General features: G+C 42.8%; 1 protein-coding gene and 1 pseudogene across 5 annotated transcripts in view; both read right to left on the bottom strand.

Moving 5' to 3' along the window:
• The window catches only part of SRRM1 (serine/arginine repetitive matrix 1), a 26,634-nt gene extending 22,987 nt beyond the window's left edge, over nt 1-3,647 (bottom strand). For 3 of the 5 annotated variants that reach the window (XM_008574976.1, XM_008574974.1, XM_008574975.1), the window contains exons 1-3: nt 3,578-3,647; nt 435-524; nt 16-138 (exon numbers count right to left, since the gene is read on the bottom strand). In XM_008574976.1, coding sequence (XP_008573198.1) covers nt 16-138; nt 435-524; nt 3,578-3,598 — 234 coding nt within the window. In that variant the 5' untranslated portion in view covers nt 3,599-3,647. Of the gene's footprint in view, nt 1-15; nt 139-434; nt 525-3,199; nt 3,219-3,577 lie in introns of those variants that run through there. The other 2 variants (XM_008574977.1, XM_008574978.1) reach the window with 2 other exon arrangements.
• Nucleotides 3,648-13,250: 9,603 nt separating this feature from the next.
• On the bottom strand, nt 13,251-14,594 carry LOC103592316 (annotated as a pseudogene).
• Nucleotides 14,595-17,500: the final 2,906 nt, after the last annotated feature.

Below are 17,500 nucleotides of genomic sequence, written 5' to 3'. Positions count from 1 at the left end.
TTTGTATATTAGTACCTTCACTTCCAGCTGGTTGAATATAAACTCAATCACAACATCATCTTCAAACCCAAGGATTTCTGTTACTCGTTTTGTTATCCAAGGCTTTATAACCTCCAAATTTACTTTGCTCATATCCACCTGATAAAACATGCAAACGATTATTGAGTATAACTTCACAATCCTAAAAGAAAGCTCAAGTGAAAGTTTTGTCTAACAAAGTTCCTTTTAGCTTATGAAATTTTTTTGTTTAGCATAAGTACAATTTGCTAATTCTTATTTGATTGTGCTATGTGTGTGGTGATTAGAAGGTGGCAAAGGTTCAATTATGAATGTTTTTCTTAGCATTCAGTTTATGGAACATCTTCCAAACCACCCCAAAATGTGTGAATCAACTGTGCTGTAAAGATGCAAAATAATCCCCTCCAGAAGAATACCTTTTTTTCTAGGCATTCTGCAAATTTCAGCTGCTTCAGTAGTTTCTTCTGTTTGTTGCTGAACCTATTGTCCTGTTCTGCACTTGTTCCCTATAGGAAGAGAAATACATCTTAATTAAGGGTTCAAAGTTAAATCCTTACATTCTATCAGCTAATGATGCTATGGCCTTTAAAGGCAAAATAGGGTAATCAAGTAGATAGAAACACCATAACTAATAGTCATAGGTGGAAAATGTATACCCTTTTCCCCACGTAGCTGACATTTTGAAAACTTGACTGTATTTTAAAATCAAAAAATATATGCTCATCAACACAAGTCAAACATAATACAACAGTATACAACATAAAGCTAACACCTTCCCTATAACCAATGTTACGTCTGATTTGTCTTTTTACATCTTTTCCTATGCTAATAGATACATAAGGCTTTTCTGTTTATTGTGGCAATGTATACAAACAAGAGGAAAAGGAAAAAAGAACACCCCAGGACTGTGTTGTCAGTTTTCCACACGTTTACCTTAATTTCAATTTCAGCAAAGAACTTGGAAAAATGAGAGCTTACAAATACTACAATATACAAGATCAAGTGATTATGAATTAGTCTTTTTTGTTTTGTCACTGCTACTGGCCCAATTAAACACAATCAATCAGCTGTACGATCTGAAATCTACTAATTGTTTCACTGAGTTGGCCACAGTCCCTTTGAATGTGATCAAGAAAATTTTGTTTGGGAAGGTAAAGAACCTGGATTAGAATCCCAACTGCCACTAGTTAGCCATATGATCTCAAAGCAAGTTATCTAACCTCTCTGAGGATGTTTCCTTGCTTGTTAAAACAGGGGTTGCTGTGTATATCAGAAATGATATATGTAAAGTATCTGACACGTGGCAGAAGTTCAGTAAACAGAAGGTAAAATTTCTTTCTTTAAAGCCTACAGCACTGCACATTCCAAGGCAGTCTCCCATCCAAGTACTAACCAGGGTTCAGATGAGATCAGGTGTGTTCAGGGTGGTATGGCCACATACCAAAATGTCATTTCTACCTTAACTGAAATATTCAGTTTATTATCTGGTTAGCAGTGTAACAGAAAGATAACTGCCCTAAAATCTTTTAACTCAGAGCTTAAATCCAGTTAACTCCTATATTTAAGGAATTGTAAGCAGTGTGTTAAAAACTGCATTCTTTCCCCGATTTTTACCAATACCAAAAGCAAACTTCATTTTAAAATGTACTTATCAACCACCTTGCTCTTCTTTTATTGGAACTCCTTTTCAAGGGAAAACATTTGACAAAATTCTGTTTCAACATATTACTTTTGCACCATGGGAAATATTGAATATTTACTACAAAACACTTTGATAGAAATTACAAAAAAACTCATCACCAGTGTGAAAATTCTGGTGTGAAAATAAGCTCGTTTAAAACTATCGTTCCAGGGCCAGCCTGTGGCTCTCTTGGGAGAGTGTGGTGTTGATGGTACCAAGGTCACGGGTTCGGATCCCTATATAGCGATGGCCGGTTTGCTCACTTGGGAGAGCGTGGTGCTGACAACACTAAGGCAAGCGTTAAGACCCCCTTACCGGTCATCTTTTAAAAAAAACAAAACCATCGTTCCATAAATTAACCACCTTTATTGTTTGCATGACCCAAGAATAGTCCAATAACTGGCTGTTTTAGGTCAAATGCTTGGAATAATATTGCAACTTTTGATGAAAAATTCGTTGGCATATTTAAAGCCAATTAAAGAAGAATTTCAATGCCTGGTTTGGAGTGCCAAAATATTTTTACTAAAGCCCTGGCCTTCCCCTTTTACAACTTTTCCTTTAAAAACACATATACAAGGGCCGGCCCCGTGGCTCACTCGGGAGAGTGCCGCGCTGGTAGTGCTGAGGACACGGGTTCGGATCCTTTATAGGGATGGCCGGTGCCTCACTGGCTGAGCGTGGTGCATACCACACAGTGACGAGGGTTGCGATCCCCTTACTGGTCAGAAAAACAACAACAAATAAACAACAACAAAAAACATAAAAACACACATACAAACTGCAAATTATATGCTCCAGAAAGTGGAGGTATGGCTTAGACCAACTGGTCTTTATAAATTTCCATTCTGCATTAAAAGAACTTGTAAGCTCTGAAGGGATCACTGCTGCTCAACTCTAGTCTTATACTCATAAGTATCCCTTCCCACTCATCTAGATCTCGACCTAGTGCTAATTTCCTACAGGAGTGGAATATGGGACAAACGGGCTCCAGCACCAGCCTGATAGTCTGGGCCCGGAGGATCGACTACGTCGAGGTTAACTTCCCTGCCTGCAGGCGATGGGCGGGGCAGCGCCTGGAAAGCTTAGGTAAGAGTCAACTTTTCACCAGCCGACTCCGAAAAAGTAAAACAAACGGGGATGAAGAGGGGGGAGGTGGAAGGCGGGAAGGAGAGTAGATTCGCCCCATCACCTGCCTCCTCACACGCGTGTCCTTTTCGTCGCACTCACTGCCCTCAAAGAGACTCAGATTCAAACGTTCCAACTGCAAAGTGTCAGAGTTCCCCTCCCAAAAGGGTTATCAAATTGGGCGGGAGCTCCCGCGAACTCTGACCAGGCGCCTTGGCGAAGGCCTAGGGCCAGGAAGAAGGACGTGGGCGGATGGGGGAACCAGCTTTCTCACGGGAAGCCGCCAAACGCCGCTTCCTGCCCGCCTCTCCGTCACACGCTCTCCTGGGCTGTGCCACCTAAACCGTACGCTCGGTGCCTCCCGCCGCCAGTCACCTCTGGGTTTCCCTCCGGCCTCCCCCTAGGGACTTCCTCCTCGCGGCTCCGCTAGGCCCCAGGACCCGCTTCACGCCCGGGGCTCGGCCTGCAGGCCCCGCCAAGCAGGCGGGCAGCGAGGGACCGTTCCGGCCCAGTCCCGCCGCCATTTTCCGGCCACCGTCGCCGCCGCGTAGGGGGGACGATCCCGGAGGAGGAGACTGCGCAGGGGCGCACCGGTCCCCGCCGCCGCGGAGGGGGGAGCGTCCGTCGGCACGGGGGATCCTCAGGATCTCCGAAGCCTCCCCTCGTTGGCGACCCTGCCCCAAGTTTAGGCCTCCTGCCGGGCCTTACCGAGAAGCCCCTCCCTGCCCCTCAGATCCCCGTGCTTCTACTTACGCGGAAGAATCCCGCGTCCATCTTGCTGCCTCGCTCGGAGATCGCTCCCTATCCCAGGGTGCACCGCGCCGCCGCGACGGAGGGCGGGACCGGCAGAGGGAAAGCCGAGCGCCGGGACGCAGCGCGCGCCGCCCCGCCCGCCCCCTCCAGCCGACGCGAAGCCGCGCCTGCTCAGTGCGCCGGAGGTGAGCTTCTGCCGAGCCCGAGGCTCCCCCGTAGCCAGTAGGGGAGGCGAGCCTGGCGACGGCAGCCAATGGGAGCAAGAGGAAGAGACGTCGGGTCGTCCCGCCCAGTGAATCCTTTTGTGGAGCGTGACCAGCCAGGTTAGCGCAACGGGGCCTGGCCCATCCTGCGACCCGTTGGGGGGGGGGGGTGTCGCGCCCGGAGGTTCCATGGAGCGGTTGAAGAGAAAGGCTGTTACCTCAGAGTGACGCGAGTGAGGCGGCCCCTGTGCCCGCGGGAGGGAGCCTGAGGCCTCCCGCTGTCGTTAGAAAAGTTGTGATTGTGTGGGTTTTACGAGTTCATTAGTTGCTAGGATTGGCTGGAAAGTAGTTGAGCTGTCTTATCAATGAAATCTGCACTCTAGCCGAATTTGCTTGGCTTTTGTTAGAAGCTGGACGTGTCCATTAGATGAGTTTCGGTTTCAGCCGCCCGTAACCACGCCAAAGGCAGGAGCCGAGGGCCGCGGGTCAGGCGGGGACGACAGGCCGCAGGCGGTCCTCGCCGGCCCAGCGCCACCGCCTCACTGTCCCCGCTCTGGCTGTGGGGTGGGACGCACTCCACCCACCAGTGTCCCCCACGCGCTTCCTCTCCCTTCTCTCCTCTGCGAGAGAAGCATGCCTTCCTTTCTCAGAAAGGCCTTCTCTGGCCATCTTGTGTAAAATTCCCTCCTACACGCTCTCGCTCCCTTGCGTTTTCTTCGTGGCACTCATCACACTTAAAAGTACGTATTTATTTCCTCTCCTTGTTTTAAATACCAAGCATATGCTGACGACATTCATGCATCTCCAGCTCAGGCTGCGCTCCTGAACTTGTACAGCCAGCTGCCCGGCTGACATTTCCACCTGGACGCCAGGCTGAACTCTTGATTCCTACCCGCTCTCCCTCTCCACCAAAAGCAAACAAATGACCTGCTCCTCCCACAGTCTCCCTTGTCTCAGCTGATGGCAATATCTTTCCTTTGGTTTAGGACACAAGCCTGGGTGTTAGCCTTGACTCCCCTTTCCTTTACATCCCACTTCCAAGCCATCAAGAAACCCACTCTGCTTTAATCGTGGTTCAGGGCACCGTCATTTCTTGCTTGAGCTTCTACACTAGTCTCCTCCCTGGTCTTCTTGCTCCTACCCTCGCCTCTCAGCATCTATTCTAATCGTAGCAGTCAGAATGACACTTTTCTGCTCAAAACCCTCCAATGGCCCCTCATTTTTCTCAGCGAAAGCCAAAATCCTACCCGATGCCCAATATTTCTTCCTTGACCTCATCTCCTGGTACTCTAACCCTGCTCACTGCTTGAACTTCCTAAGTATGCTTCAAGGCTTTTGCACTAGTTGTGATTTCTTCCTAGAATGCTCTACCTCTACATACCTACTGGGCAAACCTTAAATTTTTACTCAATTGTCATTCAGTGGGGCCTACTCTGACTGTCCCATTGGAAATTGCACACATACCCTCTCTACATCCTGATGCCCCTTACTCTACTCTTATTTTTTTCATAACATTTATCACCTTCTAATATTTGTTAACCTATTTTAAATGTTTATTGTCTGTTCCCCACGCTAGAATGTAAGCTCCCTGAAGTCAGGGCTTTTTGTCAGTTTTATTCACTGATGTTTCCTGAGCACTTAGAATAGTGGCACATAGTACAGGATCAATGAATATTTAGTGGCACATAGTACAGGATCAATGAATATTTATTGAGTAAAATGAAAGCTTTGTCAGAGGGTCAAAGACAGGAAAGTGACTGGCCTCAGAACATAAAGCCACTTGACCACATGAAACTATGAAATCACAATGTCCCACATCTCACTGACCTCTATGGTTCTGATTAGTCATTCTGTTTTAGCCTTCCCTCACTTTCTGCCCCTTTGTTGCCAGTCCTTATAATGCTGGTTTTCCTCGTGGTTCTGTTATTGACACTTTTCTCTTTTCCCTGAACAAAGGTGACCTGTCTGTCCTCTCTTGGTTTTAATTACCTTTCATATCCCACACTTATGTATCTCCATCACAGGTCTGCCCCAGACCTATATTTTCAACTTCCTGCTGACATTCACTTGGATATCCTATAGGCACCTCAAATTCAACATATCCCCAAATGAATTACTCTTCATCCACTTGCTCCTAACCTTGTTTTTCCATTCTCAATAAATAAGCCCACCTTTATTCCTGTCATCATTCTTCTCTCTTCCTCACACTCTACAACCACCAAATCTTGCCCTTTCACCTCTTTTAATACTGAAAAGCTTGTGAATCTGGCAACTTCCTTCTAGCTCCCTTGTCTCTTTAATTTAGGCCATTTGGATTATTGGCCTATTTGGAAAATAGCCTTTTAACCACTTTCCCCCGCCTTCAGGGCTGATATCTCCAACCTACATGCAGAGTGATTTTCTTAAGCCAATCCTGTCCTTTCCCAACTTAAAACCCTTCAGTGGATCCCCATTGTTCTACAGATAAAATCCAAACTAGTTACTGTGACCTACAAAGCCCGTTATGATTTGGTTACTACTCCCTTATCTAGATTCACCACATGGGCCAATCCTCCCTCTCCCCATCCCTCACTTCTAAGCTGCAGCCACACTGAACTACAGACACTTGTCTAATTATATATATATATATATATATATATATTGTTGTTGTTGTTGTTGTTGTTGTTGTTGTTGTTGTTAAAGATGACTGGTAGGGCCGGCCCCATATATATATATATTTTTTGTTGTTGTTGTTGTTGTTGTTGTTGTTGTTGTTAAAGATGACTGGTAGGGCCGGCCCCATGGCTCACTTGGGAGAGTGCAGCGCTGGTAGCGCTGAGGCTGCAGGTTCGGATCCTATATAGGGATGGCCGGTGCACTCACTGGCTGAGCGTGGTATGGACCACACCGTGCCAAGGGTTGTGATCCCCTTACCGGTCCAAAAAAAAAAAAAAAAAGATGACTGGTAAGGGGATCTTAACTCTTGACTTGGTGTTGTCAGCACCACTCTCTCTGAAGTGAGTGAACAGGCCATCCCTATATAGGGATCGGAACCCTTGGCCTTGGCGTTATCAGCACCACACTCTCCCAGGTGAGCCAAGGGCCAGCCTTTGTCTAATTATAAACAGGGTAGGTTTTGAATGGCAGTTTCTTAGTCTGTATATCGGTAAGCCTAAAGTGACAAGAGTTAACTGAAATGTCACCTCTTTAGACAAGCTTTTTCTGACCAGCCTTCTAAAAATAGCACATATCTTCAATTCCCTCGCTGTATCTCACCCTGCTTTTTCTTCATAGCACTTATCACCTGACATTGTTATCTAGTTTATTTACATGTTTACTGTCTTGTTCCCATTTTTTTTTTGAAAAAAGCTCTATGAGGGCATGGATCTCACCCATCCTTGGAGCTCAATAAATATTTGTTGAAATGAATGTATGAATGAGTCTAAGGCTTAGATCCCAAAGCCATTTCTTTTTTTTTTTTTTTCCAATATGAAGGAAAGGCATAACAAATTTTATTATTTGACGTACTGGGAGAAGGCAACGCACGGGGTAATCACAAGAGAGTAATGTCCCAATTTCCAGTGGGGGTACAGAAGCATATATACTAGCGTTCATAAGAGAGAAAAGGTAGGGGGAGGTACAAGCCCCAGAACCATGGCCTGAGCCCAGGTTTCTTTGAAGTTCTCCCAAAGGCATTTCTATCAATGAGTGAGTTTATTCTTCGAAATGTTACAACCACTGATTCTGATCTACTGAAGCAGATGAGCCACCTTTCTGATGATCCCTGCAGATGCAGTTGAGAATTACTTGGCAGTGAAGGTTTTTGCAGACACCACTTCCTGCTCACTTTGATGCTGTGCAGATTAAAATAGGTCTTAAAGCCAACAAGCCATCCCCTGTGAAACCACCAGTGACCCAGTGACTCTTTTGCTAGGTCTGTTCTTTAAGCCCTCCAATAAACTCTGAGCCTCAAAAAGCTAAAAGGCATCCAGCGTTGGTGCTGATACTCTAGGCACAGACTCAATTTTTCCATTTCATCATCTGCTTTTCCTCATTGCTTGGTGATTGCTGTGGATGGTATAGGCGTTTCATCTGTTTCCTGTTCCCTCTGTTCTTCAAAATCATACTGAGAACGTATCCCTTAGGCAGGTGCAGCTTTTGTAATTTTCTCACCACTTCCGCCTTTATCATCTCCACTTTTGTTTCTATAATTTGCCTCTTCCTTTCAACTCTGCTTTTGAGTTTCCTGGATATAACAGGGTTAACAATCTCCATAAAATATTTCTAAAACTAAACACAAACTTACAAAGCAAGCTATGGACCAAAGTAATCTGATAGCTGGTGTGGAAATGACTGATGGATAGAAACCGATGCATTTTGCTGTCTTTGTGCACACCAGTGAGTATATTCGTTATCTATTGCTGCATAACAAATTCCTCCCAAAATTTAGCAACTTAAAACAATTTAAAACATTTTTTACACTGTTTCTGTGCATCAGGAATCTGGAGAGGTTTAGTTGCGTGGTTCTGGCTCTGGGTCTCTCAAGAGGATGTGGTTGAGGCTCCAGTCAACTGGGTCTGGAAACTGTTTCCAAGAAGATTCCTTCACATGACTATTGGCAATCCTTCCAATTCCTTGCCACCTTGTCCTATCCATAGGGTTTCTTGGGTGTCCTCATAACATGGCAGCTGGCTTCTCCCAGAGCAAATGATCCAAAAGAGAGCAAGACAGAAGCCACATGTCTTTTATGATTAGCCTCAGAAGTTGTACACCATAGTTTTCACAATATCCTATTGGTTACACAGGTTACCAATTATTTAGTGTTGGAGGGGACGACACAGGACATGAATAGTAGTGGGGAGGGTCATGGGGAGGCCATCTTAGAGGCTGGCTACCACAGTAAGTTGGAAATATGTAAGTACAGCTGCTTGTGTACTTCCAGATCTAGAATGGATTGTATTATTCTTTTCCCTCAGGTCCTTTGCACATATTCTGTTCCCTTGGTCTGAAATCACTGTTTCCTCCTTTCCAGTGCTTCCTTTGCTCTCCCCACCATGCCTCTGTAACCCTAAACCCTTTAACCAGCCACCTCTGATTCTTCCTTTAAGGTTTAGTTTAGATTGACCTCTTCCAGGAAGCATTTATGCTTAGTAGAACTCAGTACTTACCATCTGATTATCTTTTGGGGGGTTGCTGCGTCCCCAAAAACCCTGGGTTCTGATGGCCCAAAACAGGATCCCACATTCCACCCATGCGCTCACAGCATATTTTCCACAATATACACTATCTCTACCCTGACCCCCATAAGATAAACTCTGAAGACAAGGACTGTATCTGTCTCCTCTCTTTATCTTCAGTACCTAAACCACAGTTTGGCAAATAATAGGTTCTAAGTAGATGTGCAACAAAAACATACTTTGGCCACATGCAAAATAGTTGAATGTTAAAAACAGTATTCTGCCAAAGCTGAAGATTTCATCATAGAATAAACTTTTGGGATACAAGAATAAAGTTTTCTCAAGAAAGTAGGGCTGGCCAGTTAGCTCAGTTGGTCAGTGCTGTGTTGATAACACCAAGGTCAAGGGTTTGGATCCCTGTGCTGGCCAGCCACCAAAAAAAAAAAAAAAAAGAAAGAAAGAAAGTATGACATGTTGACAGGTATAAGTGTTATTAAAATTTTATTATTAAGAGTTTTAGGCTGGACAGATAGCTCAGTTGGTTACAGCGGCAGTGCTGATAACACCAAAGTTAAGGGTTTGGATCCTGTACCAGCCACACACACAAAAATAAATAAGTAAAAGTTTTAGTCATCAAATTGTTTAAGTCTGGCATTATAGTACAGGAACAATAGTTTCACAGCACTAAGATGTTCCTGCAGTCACTTTACTTCACATTTTTCATACCAAATAGATGCTTCATGATTCCTGATTCCTCATGGCCTTCTCTATATTTATTCTATTGTCAATGATAATTGTATGACACTTCTATTTATTGCTTTTCCATTCCATAAATAATCAGTTCACAGAGGTTAAATATATGAAGGCTAGAAATCTCTGGGAAATAATGAAAAATAAAAGCTTGGTTGAATTTATCGTTAATGTATAAAGCTGTCATACTATAAGAAGATTTCTAATTGGTTTTGCATATAGAAATATCAAATAAATAAGAAAGGAAGTACCAGTCTGGGATTTTGTGAATCTCACACCCTCCTAGCCTAATAACAAATGTCACTAGATGGCGTTTTACCCTCTCCGTAAAGTGCACCTCTGAGCAGTACTTGTTACTGCAAATAAGTTAAACTATCATGAGGGCATGTGGTTTGATTGGTTGCTTTTTACTGAGCTCTTACTGTGCATTCAGCATGTTGTTCTTAAATAGGAAGGGACACAAAAGAAGTGTGAGACAGTCCTCAGAGAGTTTACAATATAGCCAGGAGGATAACAGCAACAGGCATGGAAGAGAAAATTTAACACTCTGCTTTGCTTTTCATCCCATAAAAAGACCTCCACAGGTGTTATATTCAGGCATGTGTTAGCATTTTTCAAAATAAGGCCTGGAAGAAGAGGAGCAGTGCCCACCAGATGCTGAATGAGGAGCCATAATAGGAATTCCCTCTTTCTTTTATTCTCTCTCTATTTATTGGCAGTTCGCCAGCATGAGGATCTGAACCCTTGACCTTGGTGTTACCAGCAACACACTCTCTCCCAAGTGAGCTAGCTGGCCAGCTCCCTCTCTATATTTAAATGGCAGAATCCTTCTTTTATATGGGATCTCAAATCAATAGCAATTACCATCTTGGGGGGCATATTATGTCAGGCTTTATGTCAATGCTTTAAACACATTAGCTAATTCAGTTATCATAATAATACCTAGCAGGCTGTTATGGGCTGAATTGTGTAACCCTCCACCCCTCCACCCCACCTATTCATATGTTGAAGTCCTAACCTCCAGTACCTCAGAATGTGATTGTATCTGGAGATAGGGCCATTAAAAAGAAAATTAAGTTTAAATGAGGTCATTAGGTGGGGCCTAATCCAATATGACTGGTGTCCTTCTAAGAAGAGGAAATGAAGACAGACACACATACAGAGAGAAGACCATGTAAAGACACAGGGAGAAGGCGACCATCTACAAGCCAAGGAGAGAGGCTTCAGAAGAAACCAACTTTGCTAACACCTTGATCTTGGACTTCTAGCCTCTGGAATTGTGATAAAATAAATTTCAGTTGTTTAAACTACCCAGTCTGTGGTACTTCGTTACGGCAACTCTAGCAAATTAATACATAGGTATTATCTTCATTTTACAGATGAGTAAAGTGAAGTTCAGGAAATAGTTACTTGCCTAAAATCACACAGCCAGCATACAGCAGAATTCACTTTCAGAGTTTGGTGCATTTGCTCAGGGTTGAGACCACAACATTACAAATGGCTTGACATTTGTATAGGTGTTAAGCAAATGGCTGGAGGAGGGAATGTAGACAGATCTTATCCTAATGGTGCATGAGCAAACAACCCTTCCTTAACCTGGCCTGTGACTACTTCTCAGTCTGTGCCATACCCAGGTAAGAGGAAGGGAAAGCCACAGAAACCTGAGTCAATTTTCTTTGCTTTTTGGCCCAGGACCACTCTGGCAGCAGTGGCCATAAGTGGTCAGTGACTCAAATCATCCTTGACTTCGTTTAAAAATGAGCAACAGCTTTTGTTACTCTAAGTGGTTTTCCTTTTTTTCTCTTTATCTCCTTCACCCAAGTTCCCTAGCTGGGCAGGGTTCTTATCATATTGTCTTGTAAATGTGGGGCTGGCTAGAGACCAGGCACAGGGAACCGTTCGGCAAATATTAATTTGGATCACAAGCCCTCTCTTTTGGCCCTGTGGAATTACTGGGGAGTTGTGGTCCAGTTACCCATGGGCAATAGATAAAGACCCTTAGGCTGGGTGGGTGTAAAGTGTATGAGTATATGAATTATGACTTGAAGTCCCAGTTCTAGCCCATGAGGGCTGCTTACATCGAAGGGAGGGTCACCACATCTTATCATTGTGGATATATTGGGGTTATCTAACTTGCTTACATGTCAAACCTACAAATTGGGAGTGGTAGAACCAGTATGTGCACCAATTATATCTAGAATGGACATATGAGGATGTACTAATATGCATATAGCCAATCATACATAGCAAGGGTGTGAACAGCACCTATGGAAACCATTCACAGAAAGGGAGCCCCCAACCACAGAAAACAAGTATAAGGCTGAGCTTTCATAGCTCCACAATACCTGCTCCCATGATAGGAGTGCCTCTTACTCCTCTACTCTCCTAAGGCCCAAGGGAGTGAGGAATTTCTATACCTATAAGGCAACTAGTGGACCATCATAAGCACCCACTTAGAGGTTAAGATAATATGTGTGGCTTTTAATCCCACACCAAAGAAGTATGTGTAAATGTGGTCATATAGGAATGTTAGTCTAGAATAGGTAGATTAGACATTTTATACCGAATAATCTTGTGTTAAATATGTCTACAATAAAAATGTTTTTAAAGGCTACCTTGGTCTGTTCCCATTATGTTAAAGCCAGTTGAGTACATGCAGAATAGTTCACTGTATATCTTACATACCCTGTAGCTTTGACACCCAGGAGTTGTCATTTCTTTCCTAGAGACTGAATTTAATTCTCCTTGAACATTTAAGTGACTTTCAGATGGAGAACTTACTTCAAGCCTTTGCACACTATTTCCTCCCACTCACCTTGGTGGGTGGTTCTTCCTTCTTTCCCCCAGCTCCTCAGGACAGTGAGTCCAGGAAGCCTGATAAAAATGCATATCACATCCTCAAAGTTGTGATCTGTGTGGAATGCAGGAATCTGCATTTTTAATAAGCATCCTCAGGAGATTCCGATAGAGATCCTGCTGTGGACTGATGTCCCCCCAGATTAGTCCCTACTGTAACAGTGTTAAAAGGGTGGGAAATCCTATTGTGGTAGTTGAAAGGTGGGGCCTTTGAGAGGTGATTGGATTGTGAAGACTGCACCCTCATGAATGAATCCATTCTTGGAATAATGGAAGTGGTTCTAGTGGCTTTAAAAAGAGTGAATGAGGAGGTTACTCTCCCTGTTCCTCCATTATCTGCCATGTGAGACCCCTGCATTGCTGTAAAGCCACCACCAAAGAAGACTCTCACCAGATGGACTTTGGGCTTCTCAGCCTCAGAAACTGAAGCAATAAATTTTGTTTTCTTACAAATTACCCAGTTCCGTGTATTTTGTTATAAGCAACATAAATGGACTAATCAGAACCTCACTTTGAGAAAAATTGTTTTAAAGTCTTAGTTTAGGAAGTACCAGTTCCATCTAAAAACTTTTTTGTGTGTGAGTCCTCACTGGATTTTGAGTTTCCAGAGAGCCTTGGATGTAGTAAGTACTCAATAAATAATTTTTTTTATATTCAATCTTTCTATATTTTTAAATAATTTAAAATAACTTTTTTTTAACCTGCACTTATTTTTTTTTCTTTGTCTTCCAGTTGTATGTCCTGTGGTGCATGGGCTCTCAAGTTCACATGCTCATTTCTAAATTGTTCCCCTTCTTCTGGTTCCATCTTCTTGATCTGTACTTGCTGGGCATTATCGATAATGTAACTCTCTGTGCTGAACATATTTCTCTTGTATCTGGATTTGCCAATGTAAGGACTTTCATCTGGGGCTTTATCAATTTCAGCATACTCTGATGGATAATAATTGAGTGGTTCAAATTTAGCATCAATTTTAGAAAAGGCCAATTCCTGTTCTAGCTCATACTGCTTTTGACATGCTCGCATTAGTTCCATGGTCTTCTGTTTTAGCAATTCATTTTTCATGTTTAGGTCACCCTTTAGTTCCTCATAGCTCTGCTTCTGTAATATGGCCTCCTCTTTTAAAGATTTGTTCAGTTTATCTTGATTTTTAATTTCCTCGAGGAATCTTGTTTGTTTGCTCTTAAGCTCTTCAGTTTCCATCATCTTCTTTTCCAGGTCTCTTTCCAGTCTTTCTATCTCTTCTAAACTGAATCTCTCAAAAGCCTCCTATCTATCCTGAGAGGTTACTGGCTGACCTTCCAAACTTTCCAGTGAACGGAGGTGGAAAATGGTAAAATGTAGGTAATGAGGAAGGGTCACAATTGGATTTTCAAGTAGGATCAGAGAAGTCAAATCTTGAAGTGGTTTCAACTTGCTTACATCCTGGAGCGATATCTTGTTGCCTTTCAGATTGAGGACTCGCAAAGATTTTAACTTCTTTCCTAACCATACTGGAATATGCTCAATTTAATTTCCTGCAAGGTTCAGCTTTTGCAGATTACACATATTTTCTATGCCTTCAATTTTGCTGATTTTGTTGTATGTTAAATTGAGTTCACATAATTTTAACAGCTTGTCCACCTTTTCAATCTTCCCTATTAGATTATAGCTGAGATTCAGTACTTCAAGTTTAATATATTTTTCCAAATTCTCGATATACCTAAATTTCTTGCCACCATCTTTAGAAAGTGAAAGGTTCAGAGATTTTACCATGGCCAAGTTGTCCTGTTTAGTAAGTTTTTTAATGAGGGCCTCTGTAATACAGCGAACTCCTACATGTGAATCAGCTCCTTTACGGTTTTGGTAGTCCAAAAGCATATTGCTGTCATCTGTCATCTCGACTTGTTCACAGCACTGTCTTTCAGCATGAAAAGGCAGAGTCTCAGATCCAATTAAAGGTGAAAGTGACCTAGATCTCATATTGGATATAAGAAGCGATGGACTAGGAGAGTGAAATGACGGTGTCATCTTGGCTTTGGAGAATAATTTTTGTTGAGGACCTTTCTTCATTGCAAGAATCAAGCTGGTGTCTATCAAACCCGCCGAGGAGCCGAGCCGGGCTGGGCAGCCCCCCGGGACAAGGCGAGGCAGGAGACGCGCGGGTTCTTCTCCTCAGGCCCCCGGAGGTGCGGCGGCCACCTTGTTGTGTTGTGCCGGTTGCCCCAATAAATAATTTTAAATTTAAAAAATGGTGGTAAAGGAGTGAAGAGTGGTGTGGTCTTTCTCTGTGGGTTTTTATTTATTTATATTTTTTATATTTTATTTTTCATTGCAGCTGGCTTGTATGAGGATCTGAACCCTGTGACTTTAGTATTATCAGTACCACACTTTCTCATCTCTGTTTTAAGTATCTGAATAATCTAAATAAATAAATCTTGGGCCCTTTATGGCCCAGATGCTAGTATCACACATTCAAATAAACAGAGTACAGTGGTCAAAAGTAATAAAAAGGAATTCCCAAATCCAGTCATACTTTTCAAAAGTCAGCCATGGGGATCCAGTTAATAATCCTTTCTACTTGTCTTCAGTTCCCTCATACCTGTACGTGCTCTGTTACTTCTTCCTCTCCAAAAATATCTTTTTAACTCTCTTTACTCTGCTCTTTATTATATAGATTAGTTTAGCCTCTCGGAGCATTTTAATCATTTCTCTACTGTATCCTGACTTTCCACTGAAAAGAATACATGAGAGCTGATTCCTTAAGCCAGCATCCTCTGCTTTAGACTGTCAGGATAATGTATGTCCCTGATTTTCCTCTGGTAAATCTTTGCAGACCTCCACAAAGAAAGGCCAATGTTTACCACATCCTTCTGAGGCTCCTTGTATATGTAGCCCAACCTCCCCTCTGTCTTTCCCTTTTTTGTGGAATAGACACAGTTTCCCCAGGTGACTCTGGAGGGACTGCTGAGACTTCAAAGTGTCCCCTCTTAAACCTCAGAACAAAGAATGGGGGCCTCTAGCCCCAGGGTATGGGATCCTCACAGTTGTAGAGTATCATTACATGCCTGTCTTCAGCCATAAACCTTCAGAGTTTTGGTCAATCTACTATTGATCCCCAGAAAGGACCATTACCACCTACAGAGAATGCAAGAGGTTAGGGGCACAATGAATAAAGTGGTCCAAAATTTGACCCACTACAAGCCCCAGCTGCCTCTGCAGTTTTCCTGATAAGAAGGAGATACTTGCTTTTTCCCCAGGACTTAGTTCAGCAGGGGAAGCATGGCAGCCCCTCTTTTCTCCTCTGTCCTGACTGGTTTCATCAATAGCAATACTTTTTTGGTGGTGACGTGTGGAGGTTGCCATGAAGCCCAAGTTTATTTCTCCTTGATTATAAACCTCTCTTATTACGCCTGATTCCAGTATATCTGAAACTCTAAGAATGTTCTGCCACCCTGATAGATGGTCATTTTTATTGTTCTAGTGAGAACTGAAGGCCTTTTTTTTATTGCTTTGCAAATAAATCCAACCATTAGTGTTGTGTCCACCCTCAACTTCTGGCCATCCTCCTAAGAAAGGAAAGTGTTTTGGGATTAGACCTATAAAACTGGGTAGGAAAGGACAGTAGAGTCATATTTAGATCTCTTGGGTTGTTATGAGAATTGCTGAGGAAAATTAGATTTTACAGATAATTTAGTTATGGGCATGTGTCAAAGTTTTATTAAAATGTTATTGCGGGCCGGCCCGGTGGCGCACTGCTACAGTGCGCCGCTTGGGAGTGCGGCGGCGCTCCCGCCGAGGGTTCGGATCCCACATACAGACCGGCCGCTCACTGGCTGAGCAAGGTGCAGGCGCAACACCGAGGGTTGCAATCCCGTTGCCGGTCCCGGTCCGGTGCGGGCGTGACACTGAGGGTTGCGATCCGTTGCCGGTCACGAAAAAAGACAAAAAGACAAAAAAAAAAAAAAGGAATATCACAGATAGCCCCTCAGATAAAAGTCAATTGGGTAGGTGAGTAGCTAGTTTCTCAGAAGAAGTCTTAATTCCATTAAAGTTTATCAGAAAATCGTGTGAGCATTTTCCCAAGAATATTATTTTTCCAAAAAAAAAAATACTATTTTTTTTTTCCTAAATGGAAGCTGTGTATTATATCCCACAAAAGCATATTGCCCCAGATCAGGTTTGGGACAATTTGTCCTTTTCCAAGATTGTTACAATAGTTTATTTATTTTATTTTTATTTTGGTGCCTGGCTGGTAAAATGATCGAACCCTGAAGCTTGGTATGATGAGCACCACGCTCTAACCAACTGAGATAACCGGCCTCTTTTACCAAGATTAAATGAGTTTATATTTGTAAAATATATAACATAATGCTTGGTACATATGAAGTGCTGTAGAAGTGTTTGGGGAAGAGAGAGATAAAAAGAGAGGGAGGGAAGGAAGAAAAGGTACATGCAAAGTGCTGTAGAAGTGTTTGAGAGAGAAGAAGGGAAGGAAGAAAAAGTTCTCAGAGGTCACATTTCTCTTTTAATTCTTAATAATAAAAACTATCCAAAATTTGGAAATAGGCAAAAAGGAATTATTATATGTTCTTTCAATGTTTTGGGGCATTGCCTAGCAAGCCCACTCAAGGATTATCCAATTTTTTAGAGGAATGTACCTTTATTTCAATTACTATTTAGTATGGACTGTTTTATAGTAAAAAAACAAGCTAGATATTAATTTATAGAAAACTGAGCAATGCAAAACTTAAGCAATGCAAAGAATTATTGTCCAATATCCCTGCAAATGAATTTTATCTAGTAGAAAAGATAACCTCAAAGGTTATAGTTTTATTGCCTTTTGGACATTAACCACTTTTCCTTTTTCTTTTTTTTTTTTTTTCTTTTTTCCTTTTTGTCTTTTTCCGTGTCCGGCAATGGATCGCAACCCTCAGTGTCGCCCCCGTACCGGACCGGGACCGGCAACGGGATTGCAA

Source organism: Galeopterus variegatus, unplaced genomic scaffold (genome assembly GCF_000696425.1).
Source record: "Galeopterus variegatus unplaced genomic scaffold, G_variegatus-3.0.2 Scaffold1123, whole genome shotgun sequence".
Lineage (NCBI taxonomy): Eukaryota > Metazoa > Chordata > Mammalia > Dermoptera > Cynocephalidae > Galeopterus > Galeopterus variegatus.
The sequence above is the reverse complement of the archived record's forward strand: the minus strand, read 5'-3'. Positions and strand labels throughout refer to the sequence as shown.